The following is a 14,752-nucleotide window of genomic DNA, read 5'->3' as shown; positions in this document are numbered from 1 at the left end:
AAACAATAAAATCCCCTGATTTCTCTTGAATCTCAATGTATTTTACTATATTTTCACTATTGTAGACTATTGTAATTGGTCGTACAAGATCATATAGGCCAAAAGGATATTAAATTTAATAGTGGCATGAAGTATAAAAGATTTGGTACTAATTTGACTGATTTTCATAAAGATTTGAGCCTTTTATTGCATTTTTACACTAATCGGGTCTATACAGTCATTTTGAAGGCTGTGGTTGTTTAAAATGGACTAATGATCCATTCCATCTCCTATAACTCCTATAGCCTGGTGTAATGGGTCTAATATAGAAGGGATTAGATGTTTATAAGGTTCTTGAGAGCAAGGGAGGCCATTTGTGGGTTGGACATGATGCCCTAGTTGTCAAGTTTGTGTGTTTTGAGTGAAAACTGGTGGTTATGGTTAGGTAAGTGTGGAAACCTCTTGAGATAGAAAGTTTAGTGGTTTATTTAGCAAGTGAAAACCTATTATAAAGTGTTTTAAGGGATGGTTGGCATGGTAGAGGCATGGGGTGTTTGGTTTCATCAAACCCTCATTTAACTAGCCTTAAGAAGAACAAAGGGTTTTGTAGTTGAGAATGGTGAGCACTTCCCCTACAAAAAGTTGTTGATTCAGACTATTTTCAACTTGTCTAAATCATTTGGGTTTATTTTAGAAGTTGGGAATCAATCATTCATAGGGTTGCTTTGGAAAAGAGGGTTAATTAGGCCTTGGTGCAACGTTGTCAATCCTATTTTGAAACACATGTTCCAAAACAACCACCTCTTCATTTTTGATATGTTTTGTAACTTCAAAATGGGTGTCTAAATCTGTCTTTCTTTTGTGTTGGAGGTCAAGGATTAGTGAGTTAAGTGCCAAAACCCAATTTGTCAAGGCTACACACTGGGTATTGGATGTTGAAGGGTATTTGTATTGGGAGGTTGGGAGATAAAATATCTTGTTGGATTGGGCTTAGCAAGGTGTTGCAAGCCCCATGAAGTCAATTTTACTAGGGAGACAATCTTGGGGAGCCATGTTCTCAAAAATGTGTTATGTCACCTATTAGGTGAGTTGGGAGAAAGATCTCCCTAATTGATTGCTTTGTTGTGGTAAATTGGATACTGGTTTGTAGGTTATTGTAAACACCCTCCCACATCTACATCATTGTGTCATGTTTCAAACCAACTTATCATGACAAGTGAATTTAAGTAGTTCTAACTAAATTTTTTTTTTGTCAAACATATGGTCTATATAGATTCATTATAGCTAAGTTATATATGGGCCACAACTTTTCCAATTGGAAATGTCTACTAAATGTATATTTTATACCTGTTGATGTAAATAATTATTCATCTTGGATATTATTACACTCTACTTAAGTTTACTTAGGAAATGCATTTCATAGTAGTTTGGGTATGAGACACTTGGGTGTTTGTGCCACATTGGGATAGTGTGTGTAGGAGAATTTCCACCTTTTATGGTGTTGATCTTGTTGTTACACTCCACATTCAGTGGGTGATCCACCTCATGTGGACTATTATATTGTTTCTCCTACCTACCCACACCTATTTCCTACCTACCCTTGTTTCTTATTGAGCCACATGTCATGTTTGTGTGCTCACATATCCCTAGCCTTGCCTATATAAGCAAACTCATCTACATTGTATGAAATAGAACAATTGATCATTTATCTATTGATGAGAATACAGTTTATTCTTATCCTATATTTTATCTCTCTATTGTAATTTTCATTGAGCTCTTGATCTTGGCAAAATCTCACATGGTATCAGAGCCATTGGGGCTTCATTGATTGGTTTTTGGAGACATCGTGGAAGGCTTCTATTTTCGGATATGAGGGACTGCATTTTTTGGAGGCATCTTAGAGCGTTTTCAACCTCACCATTGCGTCTGGGAGGCCATTTCCATAAAAATTGAGTATAAATTCAATCTATTTTGGCAAAAATCGGTTTTTGGGTGTGGAGGAAATTTTCTGGCCAATTTGGGCGGTACAATAAGGAATTTTCGGATTTTTTTTCAAAAAAAAAAAAAAAACTTTCTGAAAATTATTTTCCAGTTTGAAAAAAAAAAATTAGAATTTTTTTTTGGAACCCGTACCTTCTGCCCATTCAGCAGCACACAGTCAACGCCATGTCAGCAGTGCCACATCAGCAGTCCAGTTGGCTGCCAAATCACCTTGCCATGTCAACAGCCCAGTTGGTTGCCACATCACCTACCAAATCACTTGCACAGTCAGCCATGAAGTTTGGGTGACGGTCATATGACTGTCAAATTTAACCCCGCAGTCCACTGACGTCATCATTTTTTCAAAAAATTTGCAGGCCCCTCTCATTGAGCTTTTTGATTTTGCAGTTCAACTTCAAATGGCCATATCTTGCTCATTTTTGCTCCTTTTTAGGTGCAATTTTTTTTGAAATGGGCTAGAATTTCGTTTACTTTCATGTGGTGGAATTATTTTCTAATTTTGATGGATAGAGTTTTCAGAATTCTCAGTTTTTGGTGACTGTACCTGTCCAATCCCCGTTTCTGCAACTTCCAGGTCTTCGTTCGGGCTCATACGAACTCCTTTTCAGGTGTCATTTTTTTTGAAAGTGCATTATTTTTTGTCTACTCTCAGAATATGCTATCAGTTTGCAGCAATTGTGGGTAGAAATTGTACTTTCATCATATGGTCTTATTTGGCCAATTTGGCATTTGTATTGCATAGATCTATCTTTTTGATCTTTTGCTTTGAAGTTATCAGCCTATTGGGGCAGTTGTAAAACAAAATCAGAATTCCACCTTGCCATTGTTTGCAAGTGGCCTATTGTACACGCACTACATATAAAGTGCCAAAATCATCATTTTTTGGAGGGGTACTTTGATTGAGTGAATTTGGGGGGGTCTCTTGTGCTTTTGTGCTCTTGTGTTCCTTCCTTTTTTGCTACTATGGGTTCTTCTAAGTTTCCTCTCTTAACTCCTCATAATTATGCTACTTGGAAAATTGATGCATGGAGTAAACTTATGGAAAAAGGACTAACTCATTACATTGATGGAACTATTATTGCTCCTGCTGATCCTAAGTTTGATCCAGTTGGTCACTTGGATTGGATTACTAAAAATATCATGGCAATTGGTACCTTAAGAAAATATGTATCAAAGGATCTCATTTTTCATATTGAGAAGTGTACTCTAATCAAGAATGCTTGGCAACAGTTTCAAGGCTTGTATGGTCAAGTTGATGAGATTAGGGGATATCAAATTGATAGTGATCTCACCATGTTGGATCCCAAGAACTTTGGTACTATACAAGATTATGTCACTAAGGCAAATGAGTTGAGGGCACAACTCAAAGATTGTGGCATTGATAAGAAGGATACTCAATTGATATTCAACTTGATAGGCAAGCTTCCACAAGAATATGCAACATTTGTTTCTAGTTTCCAAACCCATAGGATGACAATGGGTTCAAGCTACACAATGCCCACTTTTGATGCTTTCGATGAAATGTTGATGATGGAACAAACTAAGTTGATAAGAATGGGCATTCTTAAGGCTTCTAAGTCTCAAGCATTAGTGGCAAATCAAGGGAACAAAGGAAATCAAGGAAAGGACAACTCAAACAAGAAGAAATGGCAATCAAAGCCTAAGGACAAAGCATCATCCTCTCCACAACAAGGAGATACATCCTCTTCCAAGAGGGATAACTCACCAAAGAGGGAGAGACCTACTTGTGCCTATTGTAAAAAGTTTGGTCATGAGGAGCGTCGTTGCCATTCTAAGAAGATTGATGAGCTCACACATATCATCAAAAAGCATAACATTGATTTGCCTAATGTCTACAAGAAGGATGATTCATCAACTTCCACTTCCTCACATTCAAAAGGAAAAGGGCAAGCATTCATGGCTTCTACAAGTGGGAAGACTCACTCTTTTGGGACAAGAAAAGGAAAAGCTCTATGTGCTACTATCAGTCATGATTCAGAGAGATGGCTTCTAGATTCAGGAGCTTCTCATCATATGGCATCTCCGCAGTCTATGTTCTCTACATTTGAGCCTTGCACCATGCCGCAGATTTTGATGGGCAATCATACATACATGGATGTGATTGGGAAAGGATCTATTGACATTGGGGATAACTCCTTCAATGATGTGTTGTGTGTACCCCACTTGACAAACAATCTCCTTTCTATCTATCAAATCACACATGGCGCAACTAAGAGAGTTGTGGAGTTCACACCTAAGTCAGTTTTCATTAGAGACTTGGAGACTAGAGCTATCATTGTGACTGGGGTGGTTGACCATGCATCTCGGTTATACTCCTTTTCAGATTTTGTTGATGATGATGGTTTCACATTTGATGATTCTACACATGTTGATCACACTTCTTGTGATGGTTCAGTTTTTTAGGAGAACTTTGGACATTTGAACTTGGGGATTCTCACATGTGACCCCGTTCTTGAGCCTTGCATTTCATCTCCTTCTATTGATATCACACCACCTATTGCACCTGATGATGCAGCTAGTGCGACAATTTTGCCTTCTTATGATTCAGTACAGCAAGATATTTCATGTCTTCCATCTTCAGTTGATTGGGATGCCTACTTGACAGAAATTGTAGGTTTGTTTGTGGACTCCTACATTGCAGATTTGGGAGACACCATTCATGACATTCATCTTCTCTTTGATGAAGATGATCCTTCTTTGATTGTTGCGAAGGATAACTCTGACCCTCTTGTGCATTCTCTACATGATCAATCTTTAGAGGTTGACATGATTGTGGATACTTTTGTACAACACTTGGAGGAGGTCTCTTTATCTTTTGAGGAGACATATGAGTCTTTGGATATTGTTTTACATGCATCTCCACTAGATCTTGGAGTGCCCTTTTCAGCAGTGTGGCACAGTTTACCACCTTTGGAGGGGGTACCTTTCAGCATCGACATGGGGACACTTGAGCAGTTTTCAGAGATTCCTTTCATCATGAGTATTTTTGCTTCATCTTCCCTTCATGATTGGGGAGACTTTATGGATACACCTTTGGTTTTGTTTCTTCCTAAGGGGAGGAATGTTGTTCGACATTCTCGAAGCAGTTTCTTCATTCATCTTCGAGCTTCTATCATTGGTGCAGATTCCAGATTGAGGGGGGCGTTCCTAGTCTCTCTTCTTCTTCTCTCATATGGGGGGGACTTTTTCCTCACATGGGGTTTTGTCCTTCACATACTTCTATGAGAGTTCTTTGTATCTAGTTTTCATCTCTCTTTTGGGGGAGGGTTTTTTCCCATTGGGTTTTTCTCTCTTTCCCCGCTTTGTGAGAGATTTCCTTGCATTGGTTTTCATGCATTTGCATTTGTACATGGGTACCTAACATGGTCTCGTAGCCGGGACCCATCTTGCATTGCTTAGTTGCATTGTAGACTTAAGTGCATTCCCCTAAGTTGCACTTAAGGGGGGGTGTTGGTGTAAATAATTATTCATCTTGGATATTATTACACTATACTTAAGTTTACTTAGGAAATGCATTTCATAGTAGTTTGGGTATGAGACACTTGGGTGTTTGTGCCACATTGGGATAGTGTGTGTAGGAGAATTTCCACCTTTTATGGTGTTGATCTTGTTGTTACACTACACATTCAGTGGGTGATCCACCTCATGTGGACTATTATATTGTTTCTCCTACCTACCCACACCTATTTCCTACCTACCCTTGTTTCTTATTGAGCCACATGTCATGTTTGTGTGCTCACATATCCCTAGCCTTGCCTATATAAGCAGGCTCATCTACATTGTATGAAATGGAACAATTGATCATTTATCTATTGATGAGAATACAGTTTATTCTTATCCTATATTTTATCTCTCTATTGTACTTTTCATTGAGCTCTTGATCTTGGCAAAATCTCACAATACCACTTGGGGACTAATTACCAAAAAAAAAAAAAAATTAAAAAATTCGATGTTTCAACAACTCCTACTTTTATAAATAATATTATTTTTTGAAATGTAAAAATACCCTTTTATAGATCTATAAGTGAATTTTCCAAAATATATTTCTTTTAATATTTTAATTATTTTTTATAGTTTATATTTTATTTTTATTGAAAGTAGGTCATCAACACTAAAATATAAGGTTGATTATCTTGTCAAGGAAAAATACTAAAATTTATTAATTTTTGAAAAAAAATGATGCAATAGAGAAAAGAATCTACGTCAAGATGATAAAATTCTTTTCTAATTTGGATAAATAATTAAGAAAAAAGGTGCCGACAATTGGAAAGAGTTATATTATAGCACATGAAACTTTTAAAGTTTATTGAAAAATATAAATTTATAAAAAATAGTAAAAAATATATCCATGCATTAAATTTTTAAGTAATCAATACACACAAAAACAAAATGAAGAAAAAAAGGTAAATTTTACTAAATAAAGTGTGGTGGTTTGTGTAACTTCAATTTCAACATTTTATCAACAGCTAAGTTATGGCGTTTACTTTATAAAAAATTACATTCGAATAAGTTTTTAAAATTTTGTTAAAATTACAAACATAAAATAAACAAAATAATATAGATTTTATTAGTTTACATCATTTCAAAATTCAAAACATATATTTCACTTTCTATTGATTTAATTTAAAAAGTTGAATTAGCATTGACCATTTCTTTTATAAAAGTGAGACACGTCTTTGTACTTTTACCCCATGGCCCATGCAAGACAACACTTTGATTGGACTCATCCTCCTCCATAGCCTTCTAGCTACCAAGTTGGGTGGTCTCTGTCTCTACAACAATCCTCCACATCTTAATGACGTGGATAACATACTCGTGATCATAATACATTCCCTCAGCTATAGTTAGCTCTCTCTCCACCAAGAACTAGCTAGGTTCTTGAGTAGGAGGTACCTAAGGAGTAAGAAGTGCTAATTGTGAGTAGGAACTTATGGATGGTGGCAAGTGGAATAATCATAACGATAAGGGTCCCCCTTCTGAAATCGCCCTTGTAAGTTAATGATTAACTATTTAATGCTACTCCAGTAATGTAATGCTTGTTTCTTTTTTGGGACTATGATCTTTCTTATTTTGTGGATTTTTCCTTTTGATCCCACATGTCTATATTTTTTGCCCCAGTTTCATTAGATTGACTTTGAAGCATGATTATATACAACAAACTTTTTAAAATATTTAGCTATGCACTTTAACATATTTATTTTAATATATAATCTTTTGTAAACAAAAACGATTTATAATTTAAAGAACATCTATATACAAAAGGGTGGCAATAAAGGCCTCATCATAAGAGATGAGGGCAGGATCATGATCCAAACAAATTTGGCTAAATAGATACCTCTTAATCTTTAGCTCTCAACAGAAAAGATTTCAGCCTAAAGATTTATGCCCCTGTATAAAATAGATAAAATTTACTTATAGATAATATAAAATCCTCTATAAAATGATAATAATTTTAAAAAAAATATTCGATTGTAAAGTCATCTTCACTCCACTTGCTTTTGTGTTAATACTCTTTTGGTAATGCAAACTATACTAATATTTTATTTGACCTTTTGAAAATAGCTAACATCAATGTTATGAGCAGTCCAATCCTACTAAGGGGAAGTTTAAATTAATCCAGTGCGTACGTAAAGATTGACCAAGGCATACTAAAAATAGACGAGGGCTGGGTCCGGGGAAAACAAAGATTCAAAATAGAATTTGATCGATTGAGTAGAGAATTCTACCACCAATATTATCGACCCATGTCTAAACAACCCATGAATCAATGCCTATATTAAAACCTGATTGCCTGCATATGGAACGAGCTAACAATGGCAGTTCTGGGAGGCTCTGTATTTCTGCAGCAAGTCCCTCAGGTCAGTTTGTTATTCTCTAGCTCTTATCATTATAGTTGAATTTAATTTAAGACTAGACATTATAAATTTGTTTAATATTTCCAAATCCCGCAAGATTTGTTTCGTAGTCTTCGATTTAAGATTTCATTGTGCTTGTAATTGCAATAGCAAATACACAGTTCAGATGTGTCTAACGACAACATTTAAACTAAAAGAACTAGCCTTTCATTCTCTAGTTAATGTAACTTAACCCCCTTATAAATTCCCTGTTTCTAAATTGGTCGTCAGGAGAGGATTGAACTTTTAAGTCCCGTGCTGGGGCTGAACGAATTCTACTTTTTGCCCAATGTCAATTGGAGAAGCCTTGAGGGCTTCTCTGATCTTATTCTAATTTAGTCCACTTACTTTTATGGTGCCTTTGACCTATTTGGTCATTTACGAATAATCTTTTATTTTACGGAATGCATCTGTGATATTATTTGGGAAAAAAATTACATTGTAGGTATCTTTTTTCAAGCTAACACAGGTAACTCATGTGCCTTTGCCCCAAGAGGTATTGAGACTATTGACTCTACATCTTTGTTGATACTTCTCAATTTACATCCCTCCTAGCTCTTTGGTTCTTGTGTCCGTTTGTTTTGTGTTACAATTCTCTCAATCTATTTAGTCATCTTGGTCTACGAATAATCTCTCATTTTTTCATAGAATTTGATCTAAAATCTTACTAATGAAAATTAAATCAAAAAAATACTGACTATCATTATGAACTGTAAAAATGTCATGATTTTAACTTCCCTAACTTACCTTTGTTAAGCAAAACTGATTCTTTCTGATTGATCTTCATCTCCTATATCCCTTTAAGACTGAAGAACCTCTCTTTGTATTTCGATTGCCACGAAAATCCTGTGGTCTTTAATCTACCGTATGCCATAACAATTTGCAGCCATGATTGATAATCCAAAGGCACTAACAATCAGATTAAGTTCAGATCTTTCAATTCCAAAGGCACCAGGCTGCTATGCATATCCAAGATACATGAACAAGTGTACTTCTTTACCACATCATCTATACGTAGAATGTATGATGCCACCCTTCAAAAGCCTTGCCTTTGCTGCCACCTCCCAGCTGGAGCATCAGCCATCCCAGAACCTTATGTTTGAAGACAGCTCGTGCATTAATGTATGTTCCAAGGGGACATGTCAACACCTTTCTGTCTCTGATCTCTCCCTTGTCTCTTTCCCCATGCTCTTTTCCTATTCAATTAGTTTTTCCAAGGATTTTGGGGGTACTTCTCGGTGTCCCCTTTTTTAATTTCCTCTTAAACAACCCCACAAAAAGGGGCTTATCTTTCTTCTTTATTAAGGGCTTTGTTTGAGCATCAGGAAAAACTATTTGAATGGCGGATTACTGTGTTGTTTATGACTCTAGAGCTTGCCTTGTTCTTCTCAACATGCAAGAAGATTCAATGAGAAACGCATCCGAAGCTCAGTTTTTGTGAGCTCTATCATCAACAATGGCAGCTTGGGTGATGTCTCAAAAAGAAGATGGCTTCCTGTGGTTTATTGTTCTTTTGAACAAAATAAAATGAAGAATGACAGATGGGATGGACTTGCATACGACACTTCTGATGATCAGCAGGACATCACCAGAGGAAAAGGAATGGTTGATTCTGTCTTTCAGGGGGCTGTGGGAATGGGAACCCAAACAGCTGTCATGAGTAGCTATGATTACATCAGTTCTGCTCAGCGCATGTATGTATGTTTTCTTCTGTTCGGTTTTCATTCCTCTAGATAATCTTTCGTTTATGAATCTATTGGTTAGGCCGTCTTTGTTTTTTTCGCTGAATCCGGCTGATTATGACCAGGTATGCTTATGATGACTCTACATCGGATGGTTTTTACATAGCTCCTGCATTCATGGATAAGCTGGTCCTCCACATAGCTAAGAATTTCATGGACTTGCCTAAAATTAAGGTATGTAACAATTTCTTTTCTTTTTCATAAGTTTATTCATATAGGTAGAAGATGTAAGAGAGCATGGGAATCTAATTGGTCTCTCCATTTTAAGCCAATGCCAATTGGGTAACCGCAAACCTTGTGGGGTACGCATGGCTGAGACCATGATGATTTTATTGTTCATAGGATGGGGTGATTCCTCCACCAATTAAGTAGAATCCCTGGTTATCTGAACTTCAATCATTGTAGGTTACGGAAATGGTTATCCAGTCATGAGAATGTGAAGTTTTGACTTCTCATCAATAAAGACTGTAGTTAAATTCGTTAGAAACAATGGTACAGTGTGAACAGACTGTACCTGCTAGTGCGGATGTCATAGCAAGCATGGGTTTGTTTGAGACCCTGAGATCAATAGCTTAAACTAGTACAGCTGACCCCCTTCAGCATTGATTAATTTTCTGACCTTCTATGCATTTGATTGTTCAAGTTATGCTGATAACAAAGGGTTAATTTACATGTTCCTAGGCATTGATTCTAACCATTAGATATTCTTACTCAACAGGAACTCTAAGGGATGTAAATTTTTCTGATAATATTTGAGAAAAACCATGTAAGTCTCTGATCATATAAGTTTTGGGGAGTGTGCCTAATTTAAGTGGTTTTGCATACAAAATTGATTTAATGTTTGGGGAAATTGACCGATTTAACAAATTGAAATATCAGAAAAGTGGTAAAGCAGTTGGTAAAATATATACCATAAAGCTTTCTTTCCATGCTGTGAAAATCTGGAATTGAACTGAAGTTTTGAGCTGTTGATCAATTGACGGTCCACGGATGACATTATTGGGCATGTCAACTCTCCTCCTGTTTGGCAAATTCCAATAATTCCTAATTGTGTTCTTGACATCTTGTCTAGGATTGAACCCACCCTCGCTGCTAGGAAAATGTTCTTGGCTAAGCCTCTGTCAGAATCAACTCATACGTAACTGCTAGAATAAGTGGTTCTGCTGCACTTGCAGAAGCAATTGTATCGTCTGCTTTTAAATTACAGAAGTTATCGATTATTCTTGCGATTTATTTTGATCTTTTTGGCTTTCCTTGAATAACAGGTGCCTCTTATATTGGGTGTTTGGGGTGGCAAAGGGCAAGGAAAATCGTTTCAGTGCGAGCTTGTTTTTGCAAAGCTAGGGATCAAGTAAGTGAGACATTCTGCTGAAAACAGAGGTTTTCCTCGAAGCAAGTCATTCTGAATTGAGTTTCTTTATCAGTCAAACGGTATTGCCCACATCAGAACATAGTTAAATAATTGCAACACTAAAGCTAAATTGAGTTCCTCTATTATAGCTTTTATTGTAAACCCAATCCTTAGTTCAACACATCAAAAATGTTTTTCTCTAATTTTAGCAAGGAGACTAAGTAGAGGTTTGGTGAATGGGATTAATAGTTTTCTTTTTGAAAGTGTGCATTCCACCAATATTGATCCCTCAGAGAGTACTACAATGTCGTGCCAATGTCACTATCCGAACTAGAATCCTTTTAATGGACCAGACCTTATTGGAAAAAATTACCACATGCAGAAATGTACTCTACAACTAGCATCTAACTAGGGCCACAAATTTCGAAAAATATTCAATAGCAAAGCATGATTAGGGTTGAATCCAATTTTAAAACTTTTCGTATCTGAATACCTCTTATTTTTCTGTTGAATGCAGTCCCATTATGATGAGTGCAGGAGAATTAGAGAGTGGAAATGCAGGTGAACCTGCAAAACTCATCAGGCAGAGATACAGGGAGGCTTCTGATATAATCAAGAAAGGAAAGATGTGTGCCCTCTTCATAAATGATCTTGATGCAGGTGCTGGTAGAATGGGTGGAACTACACAATACACTGTCAATAACCAAATGGTGAATGCAACTCTCATGAACATTGCAGACAATCCTACAAATGTTCAACTACCAGGCCAATATAACAAAGTTGAGAATCCTCGGGTACCAATTATTGTTACAGGAAATGACTTTTCTACTTTATATGCACCTTTGATTAGAGATGGACGGATGGAAAAGTTCTATTGGGCACCTACCCGAGACGATCTCATTGGCATTTGCAGAGGAATTTTCAGGGCAGATAATGCGCACCTTAATGCTATAGCCAAATTAGTAGATATGTTCGCTGGTCAGTCAATAGGTAATAACCAACATCACCTTGAATATCTTATGACTCGTAATGACTTCAAGCTTCTCTCACCTTGCGTCTTTTGGTGAGGGATCCGTATTTACAAGAGTGAAGTTAAGACATACATTCTAGTCTAATTTAGCAAGTAAAAAACCTAGGGTGTTCTACATGATGTCATCATATTTTATGATGAAAATGAAAAATCTAAATTTTTTGTCTTAAAAACATATACTAACTCAAGTCTTCCGGTTTATATTCCAGACTTCTTTGGTGCTCTAAGAGCTCGGGCATATGATGATGAGGTGAGGAACTGGATCAGCAATGTTGGTGTTGAGAATATAGGGAAGAAACTGATCAATTCAAAGGAGGGCCCACCTGCATTCAAGAAGCCTCTGATGACTATGGATAAACTAGTTGAATATGGGCAAATGCTAATCCAAGAGCAGGAAAATGTTAAGAGGGTTCAATTGGCTGACAAATATCTCAAAGAAGCTGCTCTCGGTGATGCTAATGCCGATGCAATAAATCAAGGAACATTCTTTGGCAAGTAAGCAAAGTCCCTTGGTGACCATGGTTATGAGTAAGCAATGTCACCTGTTTAATATTGGTTCTATAAACATGTATCAATTTACAATTTACTTGTAAATGTAAATTCACATCAAAAGGCCAAATCGAAATCTTTATTGATGAGCTTATATTCTATGATTTTGTAGCCTCTATCAAGCAGAGGTTTAAGACCCTGCATACAATACTTTATTATATAAATGGTTCTTTTGTTTATATTGGAACCCAGATAGATGGAAATTATTGCTATATTCTTTATGCACTCTTGGTATTCTTGACAGACTGCAACTTGAGAACATATTGGAGATACAGTGCATAAGAAAATATAACCCAGAGTAATGCAATAAAGGCAAATGACTCTAGCAATGTACAACACTATTTATGCCCGCATATAGATAACTCCCAGCTGTATGTGGTAGGATTCCGATGCATTTATTGTAATTTTCTCTGTTGTATGCTCAATATAAGGCCAAGATATGTCTCTCAAGAAAATAGGTATATATGTTTCTCTGTCTGCATATTGTAGAAGAGTCACGCTTTTTATTTAATTGAGGTGAAAAACCTATCCAGCAGAGGTTTAAGACCCTGCATACAATACTTTATTATATAAATGGTTTTGTTATTTATATTGGAACCCAGATAGATGGAAATTATTGCTATATTCTTTATGCACTCTTGGTATTCTTGACGGACTGCAACTTGAGAACATATTGGAGATACAGTGCATAAGAAAATATAACCCAGAGTAATGCAATAAAGGCGATTGACTCTAGCAATGTACAACACTATTTATGCTCGCATATAGATAACTCCCAGCTGTATGTGGTAGGATTCCGATGCATTTATTGTAATTTTCTCTGTTGTATGTGCAATATAAGACCAAGATATGTCTCTCAAGAAAATAGGTATATATGTTTCTTTGTCTGCATATTGTAGAGTCACGCTTTTTATTTAGTTGAGGTGAAAACCTTCTGTTTAAACAGCCAGTGCATTGACCACAATGCACTGATTGTGTAAGCTCATTCAGGTCAATGCACTGCCTGTTTATATAGGACCTCAATGCACTGATTGTATAAGCTCGCTCAGGTCAATGCACTGGCTGTTTATATGGGAACACAGAGTGCATGCACCTCAATGCAGTGATCGTATAAACTCTTTCAGGTCAATGCACTGGCTGTTTATGTAGGAACACACAGTGCATTGACCACAATGCACTGGTTGTATAAGCTCATTCAGGTCAATGCACTACCTGTTTGCATAGGAACACAGTGCACTAATTGTATAAGCTCTTTCAGGTCAATGCACTGGCTGTTTATATAGGAACACAAAGTGCATTGATCTCAATGTACTGACCGTATAAACTCTTTCAGGTCATTGGCCACAATGCACTGATTGTATAAGCTCTTTCAGGTCAATGCACTGCCTGTTTATATAGGAACACAGTGCATTGATCACAATGCACTCATTGTATAAGTTCTTTCAGGGCAATGCACTGGCTGTTTATATAGGAACACAGAGTGCATTGAGAGTGCATTGACCTCAATGCACTGATCATATAAACTCTTTCAGGTCAATGCACTGGCTGTTTATGTAAGAACACACCGTACATTGACCACAATGCACTGATTGTATAAGCACATAAACAGCTAGTGCATTGACCACAATCCACTGATCGTATAAGCTCTTTTAGGTCAATGTACTAGTTGTTTATATAAGAACACATAATGCATTGACCATAATGCGCTGATTGTATAAGCTCTTTTAGTTCAATGCACTGATTGTTTATATAGGAACACACAGTGCATTGACCACAATGTACTGATTGTATAAGCTCTTTCAGGTCAATGCACTCGATGTTTATATAGGAACACGGAATGCATTGATTGTATGAGCTTTCAGGTCAATGCATATAGGAACCTGGAGTGCATTGATCGCAATGCACTGATTGTACAGGCTCTTTCAAATTCACTCAATTGCACGAGTATGGAGAAGTTAGTTTTGATCGGTATTGGACTTTGACCTTCTTCGTGACATTGCTATTTGTTTTTACTCTAGGACAAGCCAACCAGGCTAGATTGACTTTGTTAACTATGTTGAGATTTATCTAATTACATTAGAAATTACTATCATATCCTTACTAGGAGGCTCAATCTGCTTCAGTTGTGAAAGAGCATATTACATATCTTATGTGATACCATATAGTGCAGCAATGAATATCCTAG

General features: G+C 36.6%; 1 protein-coding gene across 1 annotated transcript; it reads left to right on the top strand.

Moving 5' to 3' along the window:
* The first annotated feature begins 7,589 nt into the window (after positions 1-7,589).
* On the top strand, positions 7,590-12,792 carry LOC131073969 (ribulose bisphosphate carboxylase/oxygenase activase, chloroplastic). The gene is made up of 6 exons (XM_058010503.2): positions 7,590-7,859; positions 9,267-9,589; positions 9,703-9,811; positions 10,903-10,988; positions 11,506-11,978; positions 12,228-12,792. The coding sequence occupies exons 1-6, from the start codon at positions 7,815-7,817 to the stop codon at positions 12,515-12,517; spliced, it is 1,326 nt and encodes a 441-aa protein (XP_057866486.2). The 5' UTR covers positions 7,590-7,814; the 3' UTR covers positions 12,518-12,792.
* Positions 12,793-14,752: the final 1,960 nt, after the last annotated feature.

Source organism: Cryptomeria japonica, chromosome 9 (assembly GCF_030272615.1).
Source record: "Cryptomeria japonica chromosome 9, Sugi_1.0, whole genome shotgun sequence".
NCBI lineage: Eukaryota > Viridiplantae > Streptophyta > Pinopsida > Cupressales > Cupressaceae > Cryptomeria > Cryptomeria japonica.
The sequence above is the reverse complement of the archived record's forward strand: the minus strand, read 5'-3'. Positions and strand labels throughout refer to the sequence as shown.